The sequence below is a fragment of the Crinia signifera genome, chromosome 5, assembly GCF_055691185.1.
Source record: "Crinia signifera chromosome 5, ASM5569118v1, whole genome shotgun sequence".
Lineage (NCBI taxonomy): Eukaryota > Metazoa > Chordata > Amphibia > Anura > Myobatrachidae > Crinia > Crinia signifera.
The window spans coordinates 2,088,719-2,106,377 of record NC_139221.1 but is presented as its reverse complement, the minus strand read 5'-3'; the positions used below and the strand labels follow the sequence as shown (position 1 = coordinate 2,106,377).

The 17,659-nt window shown below is 48.1% G+C and overlaps 1 protein-coding gene across 1 annotated transcript in view; it reads left to right on the top strand.

Moving 5' to 3' along the window:
* The window catches only part of ASIC3 (acid sensing ion channel subunit 3), a 233,865-nt gene that overhangs the window by 35,389 nt on the left and 180,817 nt on the right, over positions 1-17,659 (top strand). Inside the window, exons 2-3 of the mRNA XM_083186467.1 lie at positions 568-718; positions 5,584-5,711. Coding sequence (XP_083042593.1) covers positions 568-718; positions 5,584-5,711 — 279 coding nt within the window. The remainder of the gene's footprint in view (positions 1-567; positions 719-5,583; positions 5,712-17,659) is intronic.

Genomic DNA, 17,659 nt, shown 5'->3' with positions numbered 1-17,659 from the left:
GCACTCAAAGGGTCTTGTTTAAATCTTTAAGTGTTGTATTTCCATAACAACGAAATTTAACATGAAGATACACTGCACATGGTTCAACACTCCAACGTTTCAATGCAGCATTTTCCTCAAGGAGCCATGTCAGTTCAAACATATACCGTATATGTTTGAACTGACATGGCTCCTTGAGGAACACTAAAAGATTTAAACAAGACCCTTTGAGTGCCGCTGTTTCTTCTACTTCTATATATATATATATATATATATATATATATATATATATATATATAAACAATCTTCTATTATTATATATTATATTGTTTTGTTGCAGTGGAACTAGATCAGCCTCCACCTGCGCAGTAATTCTGACAGAGGAGCATTACACATTTCAGATGGGGGGGGGGGTACACCAAACGCCTGGCCCTGGCCCCACTAATGGGGTGGGTGTGGCAGATGGGACTGAGTCCCTTCACCTTCCCAGGACCACTTCAATCCCTGTATCTGCACCATTGTTTCCATATTCCTGGCATCATATCCACATGACCACTGTGGTGACACCACGTTCTCCTTCTTCCACAGATATACACCCGCTATGGAAAGTGCTACACATTCAACTCCGGCAAAGACGGCAATGAGCTGCTATATACATTAAAGGGAGGGACTGGAAATGGACTAGAGCTGATGCTGGACATTCAGCAGGATGAGTATATGCCAGTATATGGGGAGACAGGTGAGTTTTCCATCATTTACCTATTACACAGCCTGTATAGAAACCTAACATCAGAACCGAACCGTAAGGTCAGAAACACACAAGGATGTGAGCGGCAGTAACCGGTCCAAGCTCTACTGGGCAATTCATGGGCTGGTGATGGCGCATCAACTCTACTGCCACACGTGGAACATGGGAATGATTGTGCTGTACCCACCTGTGCACCCTGCTTGATGGGAAAGCCCCCCGCACCCTTCACTGCATAGAAACAGGTCTGGGCAAATGGCACTGACCATCTGCTGTGCCCCCTCTGGTGGCTGTCTGCTTTCCTGGCAAAGCTCAGCTCCTCCACCATCCACTCTGCCCAATCACTTTACTAGACCCGATCTTACCTGTCCCCGGTGTAATGGACAAGCGCCATCCATCAGGGACATCGCTGCCCAATCGCTTTACTAGACCCATCTTACCTGTCCCTGGTGTAATGGACAAGAGCCATCCACCAGGGACATCTCTGCCCAATCGCTTTACTAGACCCGATCTTACCTGTCCCTGGTGTAATGGACAAGTGCCATCTACCAGGAACATCTCTGCCCAATCGCTTTACTAGACCCGATCTTACCTGTCCCTGGTGTAATGGACAAGTGCCATCTAACAGGAACATCTCTGCCCAATCGCTTTACTAGATCCGATCTTACCTGTCCCTGGTGTAATAGACAAGTGCCATCCACCAGGGACATCGCTGCCCAATCGCCTTACTAGACCCGATCTTACCTGTCCCAGGTGTAATAGACAAGCCCCATCCACCAGGGACATCTCTGCCCAATCGCTTTACTAGATCCGATCTTACCTGTCCCTGGTGTAATGGACAAGTGCCATCCACCAGGGACATCTCTGCCCAATTGCTTTACTAGATCCGATCTTACCTGTCCCCGGTGTAATGGACAAGCGCCATCCACCAAGGACATCTCTGCCCAATCGCCTTACTAGACCCGATCTTACCTGTCCCCGGTGTAATGGACAAGCACCATCCACCAAGGACATCTCTGCCCAATCGCCTTACTAGACCCGATCTTACATGTCCCTGGTGTAATGGACAAGCGCCATCCACCAGGGACATCCCTGCCCAATCGCTTTACTAGACCCGATCTTACCTGTTCCTGGTGTAATGGACAAGTGCCATACACCAGGGACATCTCTGCCCAATCTCTTTACTAGACCCGATCTTACCTGTCCCTGGTGTAATGGACAAGTGCCATCCACCAGGGACATCTCTGCCCAATCGCTTTACTAGATCCGATCTTACCTGTCCCTGATGTAATGGACAAGCACCATCCACCAGGGACATCTTTGACCAATCGCCTTACAAAACCGGTCTTACCTGTCCCAGGTGTAATAGACAAGCGCCATCCACCAGGGACATCTCTGCCCAATCGCTTTACTAGATCCGATCTTACCTGTCCCAGGTGTAATAGACAAGCGCCATCCACCAGGGACATCTCTGCCCAATCGCCTTACTAGACCCGATCTTACCTGTCCCCGGTGTAATGGACAAGCGCCATCCACCAGGGACATCTCTGCCCAATCGCCTTACTAGACCCAATCTTACCTGTCCCGGGTGTAATGGACAAGTGCCATAAACCAGGGACATCTCTGCCCAATCGCCTTACTAGACCTCGATCTTACCTGTCCCTGGTGTAATGGACAAGCGCCATCCACCAGGGACATCTCTGCCCAATCGCTTTACTAGACCCAATCTTCCCTGTCCCTGGTGTAATGGACAAGCGCCATCCACCAGGGATATCTCTGCCCAATCGCTTTACTAGACCTGATCTTACCTGTCCCAGGTGTAATGGACAAGCGCCATCCACCAGGGACATCTCTGCTCAATCGCTTTACTAGACCTAATCTTACCTGTCCCTGGTGTAATGGACAAGAGCCATCCACCAGGGACAACTCTGCCCAATCGCTTTACTAGACCTGATCTTACCTGTCCCTGGTGTAATGGACAAGCACCATCCACCATGGACATCTCTGCCCAATCGCTTTACAAGACCTGATCTTACCTGTCCCTGGTGTAATGGACAAGCGCCATCCACCAGGGACATCTCTGCCCAATCGCTTTACTAGACCCGATCTTACCTGTCCCTGGTGTAATGGACAAGTGCCATCCACCAGGGACATCTCTGCCCAATCGCTTTACTAGACCTGATCTTACCTGTCCCTGGTGTAATGGACAAGCGCCATCCATCAGGGACATCTCTGCCCAATCGCTTTACTAGACCCAATCTTACCTGTCCCTGGTGTAATGGACAAGCGCCATTCACCAGGGACATCTCTGCCCAATCGCTTTACTAGACCCAATCTTACCTGTCCTGGGTGTAATGGTCAAGAGCCATCCACCAGGAACATCTCTGTCCAATCGCTTTACTAGACCTGATCTTACCTGTCCCCAGTGTAATGGACAAGCGCCATCCACCAGAAACATCTCTGCCCAATCGCTTTACTAGACCCAATCTTACCTGTCCCCGATGTAATGGACAAGCGCCATCCACCAGGGACATCCCTGCCCAATCGCTTTACCAGACCCGATCTTACCTGTCCCTGGTGTAATGGACAAGCGCCATCCACCAGGGACATCCCTGCCCAATCGCTTTGCCAGACCCAATCTTACCTGTCCCTGGTGTAATGGACAAGCGCCATCCATCAGGGACATCTCTGCCCAATCGCTTTACTAGACCCAATCTTACCTGTCCCTGGTGTAATGGACAAGCGCCATTCACCAGAAACATCTCTGCCCAATCGCTTTACTAGACCCGATCTTACCTGTCCTGGGTGTAATGGTCAAGAGCCATCCACCAGGGACATCTCTGCCCAATCGCTTTACTAGACCCGATCTTACCTGTCCTGGGTGTAATGGACAAGCGCCATTCACCAGAAACATCTCTGCCCAATCGCTTTACTAGACCCGATCTTACCTGTCCCTGGTGTCATGGACAAGCGCCATCCACCATGGACATCTCTGCCCAATCGCTTTACTAGACCCAATCTTACCTGTCCCTGGTGTCATGGACAAGCGCCATCCATCAGGGACATCTCTGCCCAATTGCTTTACCAGACCCGATCTTACCTGTCCCTGGTGTAATGGACAAGAGCCATCCATCAGGGACATCTCTGCCCAATCGCTTTACCAGACCCAATCTTACCTGTCCCTGGTGTAATGGACAAGCGCCATCCACCAGGGACATCTCTGCCCCATTGCCCTACTAACATAGTAACATAGTAATTTAGGTTGAAAAAAGACGTTAGTCCATCGAGTACAACCTATCTAATTATCTATCAGACTAGCAAATAACTAGATCATTCCCTTTGTGTCCATAAATGCATCCAGTTTTATTTTAAACTCCTTTAATGTGTTTGCTGTTACCAAATTCTCTGTCAAAGAATTCCAGAACTTAACCGCACTCACGGTGAAGAATCCTCTTCTTAATTCCGTATAAAATGTTGTCTCTTTCATTCTTAGTGCATGCCCACGTGTCCTAAGTACCGCCCTGTTATTAAATAAGTCATCTCCAAGCTCCCTATGATTTCCCCTCCTGTACGTGAACATACTAATCATATCATCTCTCAGTCTACATTTTTCAAGTAAATACCTATTCAGCCTGGTTAGCCTATCTTTATATTCTCTCCACTTTAGACCCCTTATTAATTTAGTTGCCCTTTTCTGAACCAATTCAAGTTCATTTATACAGTATCTTTCTTAAGGTGAGGTGCCCAGAACTGGACACAGTACTCTAAATGAGGCCTTACCAACGATTTGTAAAGTGGTACTATCACGCTGGCGTCTCTTGATTCCATTCCCCTTTTAATACATGCCAAGGTCCTGTTTGCCTTCACTGCCGCACTTGAGCAGTCTGCACTATTACTCATTCTATCATTTACAAAAATACCTAAATCCCTTTCCACTGCAGAGGTCCGAGTACTAACCTTATTTAATTTGTAACTAGAGTGAGTATTTTTGCTCCCGAAATGAATTACTTTGCATATATCTACATTAAATTGCATCTTCCACCTTGCTGCCCACATTGCAAGTTTAACCAAGTCATTTTGCAGTACTTCCACGTCCCCTTCTGAGTTAATTACCTTGCTCACTTTTGTGTCATCTGCAAATATTGCAATATTACTTTGCAGACCATCACCTATATGATTAATTTATATACTAAACAAGGTGGGGCCCAATACTGAACCCTGTGGGACCTTTCTCCAGTCCGAAAATTTCCCATTAAACACTACTCTCTGTTCCCGATCATCTAATCAATTATTTATCCAAGTACAATTTTTTTTTCCCCATCCCTATTTTACCTACTTTCCATATCAGTCTCCTATGTGTCACCATGGCAAATGCCTTTGCAAAATCAAGAAGGATTACATCCACTGGTTTCCCTAAATCCACATTCCTCCTGACCTCTTCGTAGAAACTAGTTAGGTTTGTCTGGCATGATCTACTGTATTTTTAACGAACCCATGCTCTGCCTTACATATCACCTTGTTGTGTTCTAAGAAATCCTATTCTAAGAACTTTATTAATAAGCCACATTGCCTTACGTCTGCCATTTCTTTGTTGACCAGAGATGGTCGCTGATGAAAAGGAACCTCTGCCGGCGGTGCCGCAGAGGTAATCAGCTGGGACCAGCGATTAGAATGGGGCTGAAAACAGGAGCGCACACTCCCATCACTGGCAATATGGTCGCCTGCAACCATATTTCCAGCGATTTCAGCCCCTATCGCCCCGTGTGTACACAGCATTAGATATGTCATTCCTTTACCTGCTCCCCAGAGAGGATCCATCCTATTTATGTGCAGTTTATGTTGTATTCTGTCTCCATCAGAGGACGCGTCACTTGAGGCCGGTGTGAAGGTTCAGATTCACAGTCAGGATGAGCCTCCATTTATAGACCAACTGGGCTTTGGCATTGCTCCCGGGTTCCAGACATTTGTGTCCTGTCAGCAGCAGCAGGTATCCTTATCACAGAGGTATGCGGCCGCAGCGTGAGAGTGCTGTAGTCACTGCGCTCTGCAACTCACATCTCATACGGGTGCGCTCTGCAACTGACATCTAATACAGGTGCGCTCTGCAACTCACATCTAATACGGGTGCGCTCTGCAACTCACCTTATGTAATATAGGTGCGCTCTGTAACTCACATCTAATACGGGTGCGCTCTGCGACTCACATCTAATACAGGTGCACTCTGCAACTGACATCTAATACGGGGGCGCTCTGCAACTCACCTTATGTAATATAGGTGCGCTCTGCAACTCACATCTCATACGGGTGCGCTCTGCAACTCACATCTCATACGGGTGCGCTCTGCAACTCACCTTATGTAATATAGGTGCGCTCTGCAACTCACATCTCATACGGGTGCGCTCTGCAACTCACATCTAATACGGGTGCGCTCTGCAACTCACCTTATGTAATATAGGTGCGCTCTGCAACTCACATCTCATACGGGTGCGCTCTGCAACTCACATCTAATACAGGTGCGCTCTGCAACTCACCTTATGTAATATAGGTGCGCTCTGCAACTCACATCTCATACGGGTGCGCTCTGCAACTCACATCTAATACGGGTGCGCTCTGCAACTCACCTTATGTAATATAGGTGCGCTCTGCAACTCACATCTCATACGGGTGCGCTCTGCAACTCACATCTAATACGGGTGCGCTCTGCAACTCACCTTATGTAATATAGGTGCGCTCTGCAACTCACATCTCATACGGGTGCGCTCTGCAACTCACCTTATGTAATATAGGTGCGCTCTGTAACTCACATCTCATACGGGTGCGCTCTGCAACTCACCTTATGTAATATAGGTGCGCTCTACAACTCACATCTCATACGGGTGCGCTCTGCTACTCACCTTATGTAATATAGGTGCGCTCTGCAACTCACATCTAATACGGGTGCGCTCTGCAACTCACCTTATGTAATATAGGTGCGCTCTACAACTCACATCTCATACGGGTGCGCTCTGCTACTCACCTTATGTAATATAGGTGCGCTCTGCAACTCACATCTAATACGGGTGCGCTCTGCAACTCACATCTCATACGGGTGCGCTCTGCAACTCACCTTATGTAATATAGGTGCGCTCTGTAACTCACATCTCATACGGGTGCGCTCTGCAACTCACCTTATGTAATATAGGTGCGCTCTGCAACTCACATCTCATACGGGTGCGCTCTGCAACTCACCTTATGTAATATAGGTGCGCTCTGCAACTCACATCTCATACGGGTGCGCTCTGCAACTCACCTTATGTAATATAGGTGCGCTCTGCAACTCACATCTAATACGGGTACGCTCTGCAACTCACCTTATGTAATATAGGTGCGCTCTGCAACTCACATCTCATACGGGTGCGCTCTGCAACTCACATCTAATACGGGTGCGCTCTGCAACTCACCTTATGTAATATAGGTGCGCTCTGTAACTCACATCTCATACGGGTGCGCTCTGCAACTCACCTTATGTAATATAGGTGCGCTTTGCAACTCACATCTCATACGGGTGCGCTCTGCAACTCACCTTATGTAATATAGGTGCGCTCTGCAACTCACATCTCATACGGGTGCGCTCTGCAACTCACATCTAATACGGGTGCGCTCTGCAACTCACCTTATGTAATATAGGTGCGCTCTGCAACTCACATCTCATACGGGTGCGCTCTGCAACTCACCTTATGTAATATAGGTGCGCTCTGCAACTCACATCTCATACGGGTGCGCTCTGCAACTCACATCTAATACAGGTGCGCTCTGCAACTCACCTTATGTAATATAGGTGCGCTCTGTAACATACATCTCATACGGGTGCGCTCTGCAACTCACCTTATGTAATATAGGTGCGCTCTGCAACTCACATCTAATACGGGTGCGCTCTGCAACTCACATCTCATACAGGTGCGCTCGGCAACTCACCTTATGTAATATAGGTGCGCTCTGCAACTCACATCTAATACGGGTGCGCTCTGCAACTCACATCTCATACAGGTGCGCTCTGCAACTCACCTTATGTAATATAGGTGCTCTCTGCAACTCACATCTCATACGGGTGCGCTCTGCAACTCACATCTCATACGGGTGCGCTCTGCAACTTACATCTCATATGGGTGCGCTCTGCAACTCACATCGAATACGGGTGCGCTCTGCAACTCACCTTATGTAATATAGGTGCGGTCTGCAACTTACATCTCATACGGGTGCGCTCTGCAACTCACATCTCATACGGGTGCGCTCTGCAACTCACCTTATGTAATATAGGTGCGCTCTGTAACTCACATCTCATACAGGTGCGCTCTGCAACTCACATATAATACAGGTGCGCTCTGCAACTCACATCTAATACGTGAGCGCTCTGCAACTCACATCTAAAACAGGTGCGCTCTGCAACTCACCTTATGTAATATAGGTGCGCTCTGCAACTCACATCTAATACGGGTGCACTCTGCAACTCACATCTAATACGGATGAGCTCTGCAACTCACCTTATGTAATATAGGTGCCCTCTGCAACTCACATCTAATACGGGTGCACTCTGCAACTCACCTTATGTAATATAGGTGCGCTCTGCAACTCACATCTAATACAGGTGCGCTCTGCAACTCACCTTATGTAATATAGGTGCGCTCTGCAACTCACATCTAATACGGGTGCACTCTGCAACTCACCTTATGTAATATAGGTGCGCTCTGCAACTCACATCTAATACGGGTGCACTCTGCAACTCACCTTATGTAATACAGGTGCGCTCTGCAACTCACATCTCATATGGGTGCACTCTGCAACTCACCTTATGTAATATAGGTGCACTCTGCAACTCACATCTAATACAGGTGCGCTCAGCAACTCACATCTAATACGGGTGCACTCTGCAACTCACCTTATGTAATATAGGTGCACTCTGCAACTCACATCTCATACAGGTGCGCTCTGCAACTCACATCTAATACGGGTGCGCTCTGCAACTCACCTTATGTAATATAGGTGCGCTCTGTAACTCACATCTCATACAGGTGCGCTCTGCAACTCACATATAATACAGGTGCGCTCTGCAACTCACATCTAATACGGGTGCGCTCTGCAACTCACATCTAATACGGGTGCGCTCTGCAACTCACATCTAATACGGGTGCGCTCTGCAACTCACATCTAATACGGGTGCGCTCTGCAACTCACCTTATGTAATATAGGTGTGCTCTGTAACTCACATCTCATACGGGTGAGCTCTGCAACTCACCTTATGTAATATAGGTGCTCTCTGCAACTCACATCTCATACGGGTGCGCTCTGCAACTCACATCTAATACGGGTGCGCTCTGCAACTCACCTTATGTAATATAGGTGCGCTCTGTAACTCACATCTCATACGGGTGCGCTCTGCAACTCACCTTATGTAATATAAGTGCGCTCTGCAACTCACATCTCATACGGGTGCGCTCTGCAACTCACATCTAATACGGGTGCGCTCTGCAACTCACCTTATGTAATATAGGTGCGCTCTGCAACTCACATCTCATACGGGTGCGCTCTGCAACTCACATCTAATACGGGTGCGCTCTGCAACTCACCTTATGTAATATAGGTGCGCTCTGCAACTCACATCTCATACGGGTGCGCTCTGCAACTCACATCTAATACGGGTGCGCTCTGCAACTCACCTTATGTAATATAGGTGCGCTCTGCAACTCACATCTCATACGGGTGCGCTCTGCAACTCACCTTATGTAATATAGGTGCGCTCTGTAACTCACATCTCATACGGGTGCGCTCTGCAACTCACCTTATGTAATATAGGTGCGCTCTACAACTCACATCTCATACGGGTGCGCTCTGCTACTCACCTTATGTAATATAGGTGCGCTCTGCAACTCACATCTAATACGGGTGCGCTCTGCAACTCACCTTATGTAATATAGGTGCGCTCTACAACTCACATCTCATACGGGTGCGCTCTGCTACTCACCTTATGTAATATAGGTGCGCTCTGCAACTCACATCTAATACGGGTGCGCTCTGCAACTCACCTTATGTAATATAGGTGCGCTCTACAACTCACATCTCATACGGGTGCGCTCTGCTACTCACCTTATGTAATATAGGTGCGCTCTGCAACTCACATCTAATACGGGTGCGCTCTGCAACTCACATCTCATACGGGTGCGCTCTGCAACTCACCTTATGTAATATAGGTGCGCTCTGTAACTCACATCTCATACGGGTGCGCTCTGCAACTCACCTTATGTAATATAGGTGCGCTCTGCAACTCACATCTCATACGGGTGCGCTCTGCAAATCACCTTATGTAATATAGGTGCGCTCTGCAACTCACATCTCATACGGGTGCGCTCTGCAACTCACCTTATGTAATATAGGTGCGCTCTGCAACTCACATCTAATACGGGTACGCTCTGCAACTCACCTTATGTAATATAGGTGCGCTCTGCAACTCACATCTCATACGGGTGCGCTCTGCAACTCACATCTAATACGGGTGCGCTCTGCAACTCACCTTATGTAATATAGGTGCGCTCTGTAACTCACATCTCATACGGGTGCGCTCTGCAACTCACCTTATGTAATATAGGTGCGCTTTGCAACTCACATCTCATACGGGTGCGCTCTGCAACTCACCTTATGTAATATAGGTGCGCTCTGCAACTCACATCTCATACGGGTGCGCTCTGCAACTCACATCTAATACGGGTGCGCTCTGCAACTCACCTTATGTAATATAGGTGCGCTCTGCAACTCACATCTCATACGGGTGCGCTCTGCAACTCACCTTATGTAATATAGGTGCGCTCTGCAACTCACATCTCATACGGGTGCGCTCTGCAACTCACATCTAATACAGGTGCGCTCTGCAACTCACCTTATGTAATATAGGTGCGCTCTGTAACATACATCTCATACGGGTGCGCTCTGCAACTCACCTTATGTAATATAGGTGCGCTCTGCAACTCACATCTAATACGGGTGCGCTCTGCAACTCACATCTCATACAGGTGCGCTCGGCAACTCACCTTATGTAATATAGGTGCGCTCTGCAACTCACATCTAATACGGGTGCGCTCTGCAACTCACATCTCATACAGGTGCGCTCTGCAACTCACCTTATGTAATATAGGTGCTCTCTGCAACTCACATCTCATACGGGTGCGCTCTGCAACTCACATCTCATACGGGTGCGCTCTGCAACTTACATCTCATATGGGTGCGCTCTGCAACTCACATCGAATACGGGTGCGCTCTGCAACTCACCTTATGTAATATAGGTGCGGTCTGCAACTTACATCTCATACGGGTGCGCTCTGCAACTCACATCTCATACGGGTGCGCTCTGCAACTCACCTTATGTAATATAGGTGCGCTCTGTAACTCACATCTCATACAGGTGCGCTCTGCAACTCACATATAATACAGGTGCGCTCTGCAACTCACATCTAATACGTGAGCGCTCTGCAACTCACATCTAAAACAGGTGCGCTCTGCAACTCACCTTATGTAATATAGGTGCGCTCTGCAACTCACATCTAATACGGGTGCACTCTGCAACTCACATCTAATACGGATGAGCTCTGCAACTCACCTTATGTAATATAGGTGCCCTCTGCAACTCACATCTAATACGGGTGCACTCTGCAACTCACCTTATGTAATATAGGTGCGCTCTGCAACTCACATCTAATACAGGTGCGCTCTGCAACTCACCTTATGTAATATAGGTGCGCTCTGCAACTCACATCTAATACGGGTGCACTCTGCAACTCACCTTATGTAATATAGGTGCGCTCTGCAACTCACATCTAATACGGGTGCACTCTGCAACTCACCTTATGTAATACAGGTGCGCTCTGCAACTCACATCTCATATGGGTGCACTCTGCAACTCACCTTATGTAATATAGGTGCACTCTGCAACTCACATCTAATACAGGTGCGCTCAGCAACTCACATCTAATACGGGTGCACTCTGCAACTCACCTTATGTAATATAGGTGCACTCTGCAACTCACATCTCATACAGGTGCGCTCTGCAACTCACATCTAATACGGGTGCGCTCTGCAACTCACCTTATGTAATATAGGTGCGCTCTGTAACTCACATCTCATACAGGTGCGCTCTGCAACTCACATATAATACAGGTGCGCTCTGCAACTCACATCTAATACGGGTGCGCTCTGCAACTCACATCTAATACGGGTGCGCTCTGCAACTCACATCTAATACGGGTGCGCTCTGCAACTCACATCTAATACGGGTGCGCTCTGCAACTCACCTTATGTAATATAGGTGTGCTCTGTAACTCACATCTCATACGGGTGAGCTCTGCAACTCACCTTATGTAATATAGGTGCGCTCTGCAACTCACATCTCATACGGGTGCGCTCTGCAACTCACATCTAATACGGGTGCGCTCTGCAACTCACCTTATGTAATATAGGTGCGCTCTGTAACTCACATCTCATACGGGTGCGCTCTGCAACTCACCTTATGTAATATAAGTGCGCTCTGCAACTCACATCTCATACGGGTGCGCTCTGCAACTCACATCTAATACGGGTGCGCTCTGCAACTCACCTTATGTAATATAGGTGCGCTCTGCAACTCACATCTCATACGGGTGCGCTCTGCAACTCACATCTAATACGGGTGCGCTCTGCAACTCACCTTATGTAATATAGGTGCGCTCTGCAACTCACATCTCATACGGGTGCGCTCTGCAACTCACATCTAATACGGGTGCGCTCTGCAACTCACCTTATGTAATATAGGTGCGCTCTGCAACTCACATCTCATACGGGTGCGCTCTGCAACTCACCTTATGTAATATAGGTGCGCTCTGTAACTCACATCTCATACGGGTGCGCTCTGCAACTCACCTTATGTAATATAGGTGCGCTCTACAACTCACATCTCATACGGGTGCGCTCTGCTACTCACCTTATGTAATATAGGTGCGCTCTGCAACTCACATCTAATACGGGTGCGCTCTGCAACTCACCTTATGTAATATAGGTGCGCTCTACAACTCACATCTCATACGGGTGCGCTCTGCTACTCACCTTATGTAATATAGGTGCGCTCTGCAACTCACATCTAATACGGGTGCGCTCTGCAACTCACATCTCATACGGGTGCGCTCTGCAACTCACCTTATGTAATATAGGTGCGCTCTGTAACTCACATCTCATACGGGTGCGCTCTGCAACTCACCTTATGTAATATAGGTGCGCTCTGCAACTCACATCTCATACGGGTGCGCTCTGCAACTCACCTTATGTAATATAGGTGCGCTCTGCAACTCACATCTCATACGGGTGCGCTCTGCAACTCACCTTATGTAATATAGGTGCGCTCTGCAACTCACATCTAATACGGGTACGCTCTGCAACTCACCTTATGTAATATAGGTGCGCTCTGCAACTCACATCTCATACGGGTGCGCTCTGCAACTCACATCTAATACGGGTGCGCTCTGCAACTCACCTTATGTAATATAGGTGCGCTCTGTAACTCACATCTCATACGGGTGCGCTCTGCAACTCACCTTATGTAATATAGGTGCGCTTTGCAACTCACATCTCATACGGGTGCGCTCTGCAACTCACCTTATGTAATATAGGTGCGCTCTGCAACTCACATCTCATACGGGTGCGCTCTGCAACTCACATCTAATACGGGTGCGCTCTGCAACTCACCTTATGTAATATAGGTGCGCTCTGCAACTCACATCTCATACGGGTGCGCTCTGCAACTCACCTTATGTAATATAGGTGCGCTCTGCAACTCACATCTCATACGGGTGCGCTCTGCAACTCACATCTAATACAGGTGCGCTCTGCAACTCACCTTATGTAATATAGGTGCGCTCTGTAACATACATCTCATACGGGTGCGCTCTGCAACTCACCTTATGTAATATAGGTGCGCTCTGCAACTCACATCTAATACGGGTGCGCTCTGCAACTCACATCTCATACAGGTGCGCTCGGCAACTCACCTTATGTAATATAGGTGCGCTCTGCAACTCACATCTAATACGGGTGCGCTCTGCAACTCACATCTCATACAGGTGCGCTCTGCAACTCACCTTATGTAATATAGGTGCTCTCTGCAACTCACATCTCATACGGGTGCGCTCTGCAACTCACATCTCATACGGGTGCGCTCTGCAACTTACATCTCATATGGGTGCGCTCTGCAACTCACATCGAATACGGGTGCGCTCTGCAACTCACCTTATGTAATATAGGTGCGGTCTGCAACTTACATCTCATACGGGTGCGCTCTGCAACTCACATCTCATACGGGTGCGCTCTGCAACTCACCTTATGTAATATAGGTGCGCTCTGTAACTCACATCTCATACAGGTGCGCTCTGCAACTCACATATAATACAGGTGCGCTCTGCAACTCACATCTAATACGTGAGCGCTCTGCAACTCACATCTAAAACAGGTGCGCTCTGCAACTCACCTTATGTAATATAGGTGCGCTCTGCAACTCACATCTAATACGGGTGCACTCTGCAACTCACATCTAATACGGATGAGCTCTGCAACTCACCTTATGTAATATAGGTGCCCTCTGCAACTCACATCTAATACGGGTGCACTCTGCAACTCACCTTATGTAATATAGGTGCGCTCTGCAACTCACATCTAATACAGGTGCGCTCTGCAACTCACCTTATGTAATATAGGTGCGCTCTGCAACTCACATCTAATACGGGTGCACTCTGCAACTCACCTTATGTAATATAGGTGCGCTCTGCAACTCACATCTAATACGGGTGCACTCTGCAACTCACCTTATGTAATACAGGTGCGCTCTGCAACTCACATCTCATATGGGTGCACTCTGCAACTCACCTTATGTAATATAGGTGCACTCTGCAACTCACATCTAATACAGGTGCGCTCAGCAACTCACATCTAATACGGGTGCACTCTGCAACTCACCTTATGTAATATAGGTGCACTCTGCAACTCACATCTCATACAGGTGCGCTCTGCAACTCACATCTAATACGGGTGCGCTCTGCAACTCACCTTATGTAATATAGGTGCGCTCTGTAACTCACATCTCATACAGGTGCGCTCTGCAACTCACATATAATACAGGTGCGCTCTGCAACTCACATCTAATACGGGTGCGCTCTGCAACTCACATCTAATACGGGTGCGCTCTGCAACTCACATCTAATACGGGTGCGCTCTGCAACTCACATCTAATACGGGTGCGCTCTGCAACTCACCTTATGTAATATAGGTGTGCTCTGTAACTCACATCTCATACGGGTGAGCTCTGCAACTCACCTTATGTAATATAGGTGCGCTCTGCAACTCACATCTCATACGGGTGCGCTCTGCAACTCACATCTAATACGGGTGCGCTCTGCAACTCACCTTATGTAATATAGGTGCGCTCTGTAACTCACATCTCATACGGGTGCGCTCTGCAACTCACCTTATGTAATATAAGTGCGCTCTGCAACTCACATCTCATACGGGTGCGCTCTGCAACTCACATCTAATACGGGTGCGCTCTGCAACTCACCTTATGTAATATAGGTGCGCTTTGCAACTCACATCTCATACGGGTGCGATCTGCAACTCACATCTAATAGGGGTGCGCTCTGCAACTCACATCTCATACGGGTGCGCTCTGTAACTCACATCTCAGACAGGTGCGCTCTGCAACTCACATCTAATACGGGTGCGCTCTGCAACTCACCTTATGTAATATAGGTGCGCTCTGCAACTCACATCTCATACGGGTGCGCTCTGCAACTCACATCTAATACGGGTGCGCTCTGCAACTCACCTTATGTAATATAGGTGCGCTCTGCAACTCACATCTCATACGGGTGCGCTCTGCAACTCACATCTAATACGGGTGCGCTCTGCAACTCACCTTATGTAATATAGGTGCGCTCTGCAACTCACATCTCATACGGGTGCGCTCTGCAACTCACCTTATGTAATATAGGTGCGCTCTGTAACTCACATCTCATACGGGTGCGCTCTGCAACTCACCTTATGTAATATAGGTGCGCTCTACAACTCACATCTCATACGGGTGCGCTCTGCTACTCACCTTATGTAATATAGGTGCGCTCTGCAACTCACATCTAATACGGGTGCGCTCTGCAACTCACCTTATGTAATATAGGTGCGCTCTACAACTCACATCTCATACGGGTGCGCTCTGCTACTCACCTTATGTAATATAGGTGCGCTCTGCAACTCACATCTAATACGGGTGCGCTCTGCAACTCACATCTCATACGGGTGCGCTCTGCAACTCACCTTATGTAATATAGGTGCGCTCTGTAACTCACATCTCATACGGGTGCGCTCTGCAACTCACCTTATGTAATATAGGTGCGCTCTGCAACTCACATCTCATACGGGTGCGCTCTGCAACTCACCTTATGTAATATAGGTGCGCTCTGCAACTCACATCTCATACGGGTGCGCTCTGCAACTCACCTTATGTAATATAGGTGCGCTCTGCAACTCACATCTAATACGGGTACGCTCTGCAACTCACCTTATGTAATATAGGTGCGCTCTGCAACTCACATCTCATACGGGTGCGCTCTGCAACTCACATCTAATACGGGTGCGCTCTGCAACTCACCTTATGTAATATAGGTGCGCTCTGTAACTCACATCTCATACGGGTGCGCTCTGCAACTCACCTTATGTAATATAGGTGCGCTTTGCAACTCACATCTCATACGGGTGCGCTCTGCAACTCACCTTATGTAATATAGGTGCGCTCTGCAACTCACATCTCATACGGGTGCGCTCTGCAACTCACATCTAATACGGGTGCGCTCTGCAACTCACCTTATGTAATATAGGTGCGCTCTGCAACTCACATCTCATACGGGTGCGCTCTGCAACTCACCTTATGTAATATAGGTGCGCTCTGCAACTCACATCTCATACGGGTGCGCTCTGCAACTCACATCTAATACAGGTGCGCTCTGCAACTCACCTTATGTAATATAGGTGCGCTCTGTAACATACATCTCATACGGGTGCGCTCTGCAACTCACCTTATGTAATATAGGTGCGCTCTGCAACTCACATCTAATACGGGTGCGCTCTGCAACTCACATCTCATACAGGTGCGCTCGGCAACTCACCTTATGTAATATAGGTGCGCTCTGCAACTCACATCTAATACGGGTGCGCTCTGCAACTCACATCTCATACAGGTGCGCTCTGCAACTCACCTTATGTAATATAGGTGCTCTCTGCAACTCACATCTCATACGGGTGCGCTCTGCAACTCACATCTCATACGGGTGCGCTCTGCAACTTACATCTCATATGGGTGCGCTCTGCAACTCACATCGAATACGGGTGCGCTCTGCAACTCACCTTATGTAATATAGGTGCGGTCTGCAACTTACATCTCATACGGGTGCGCTCTGCAACTCACATCTCATACGGGTGCGCTCTGCAACTCACCTTATGTAATATAGGTGCGCTCTGTAACTCACATCTCATACAGGTGCGCTCTGCAACTCACATATAATACAGGTGCGCTCTGCAACTCACATCTAATACGTGAGCGCTCTGCAACTCACATCTAAAACAGGTGCGCTCTGCAACTCACCTTATGTAATATAGGTGCGCTCTGCAACTCACATCTAATACGGGTGCACTCTGCAACTCACATCTAATACGGATGAGCTCTGCAACTCACCTTATGTAATATAGGTGCCCTCTGCAACTCACATCTAATACGGGTGCACTCTGCAACTCACCTTATGTAATATAGGTGCGCTCTGCAACTCACATCTAATACAGGTGCGCTCTGCAACTCACCTTATGTAATATAGGTGCGCTCTGCAACTCACATCTAATACGGGTGCA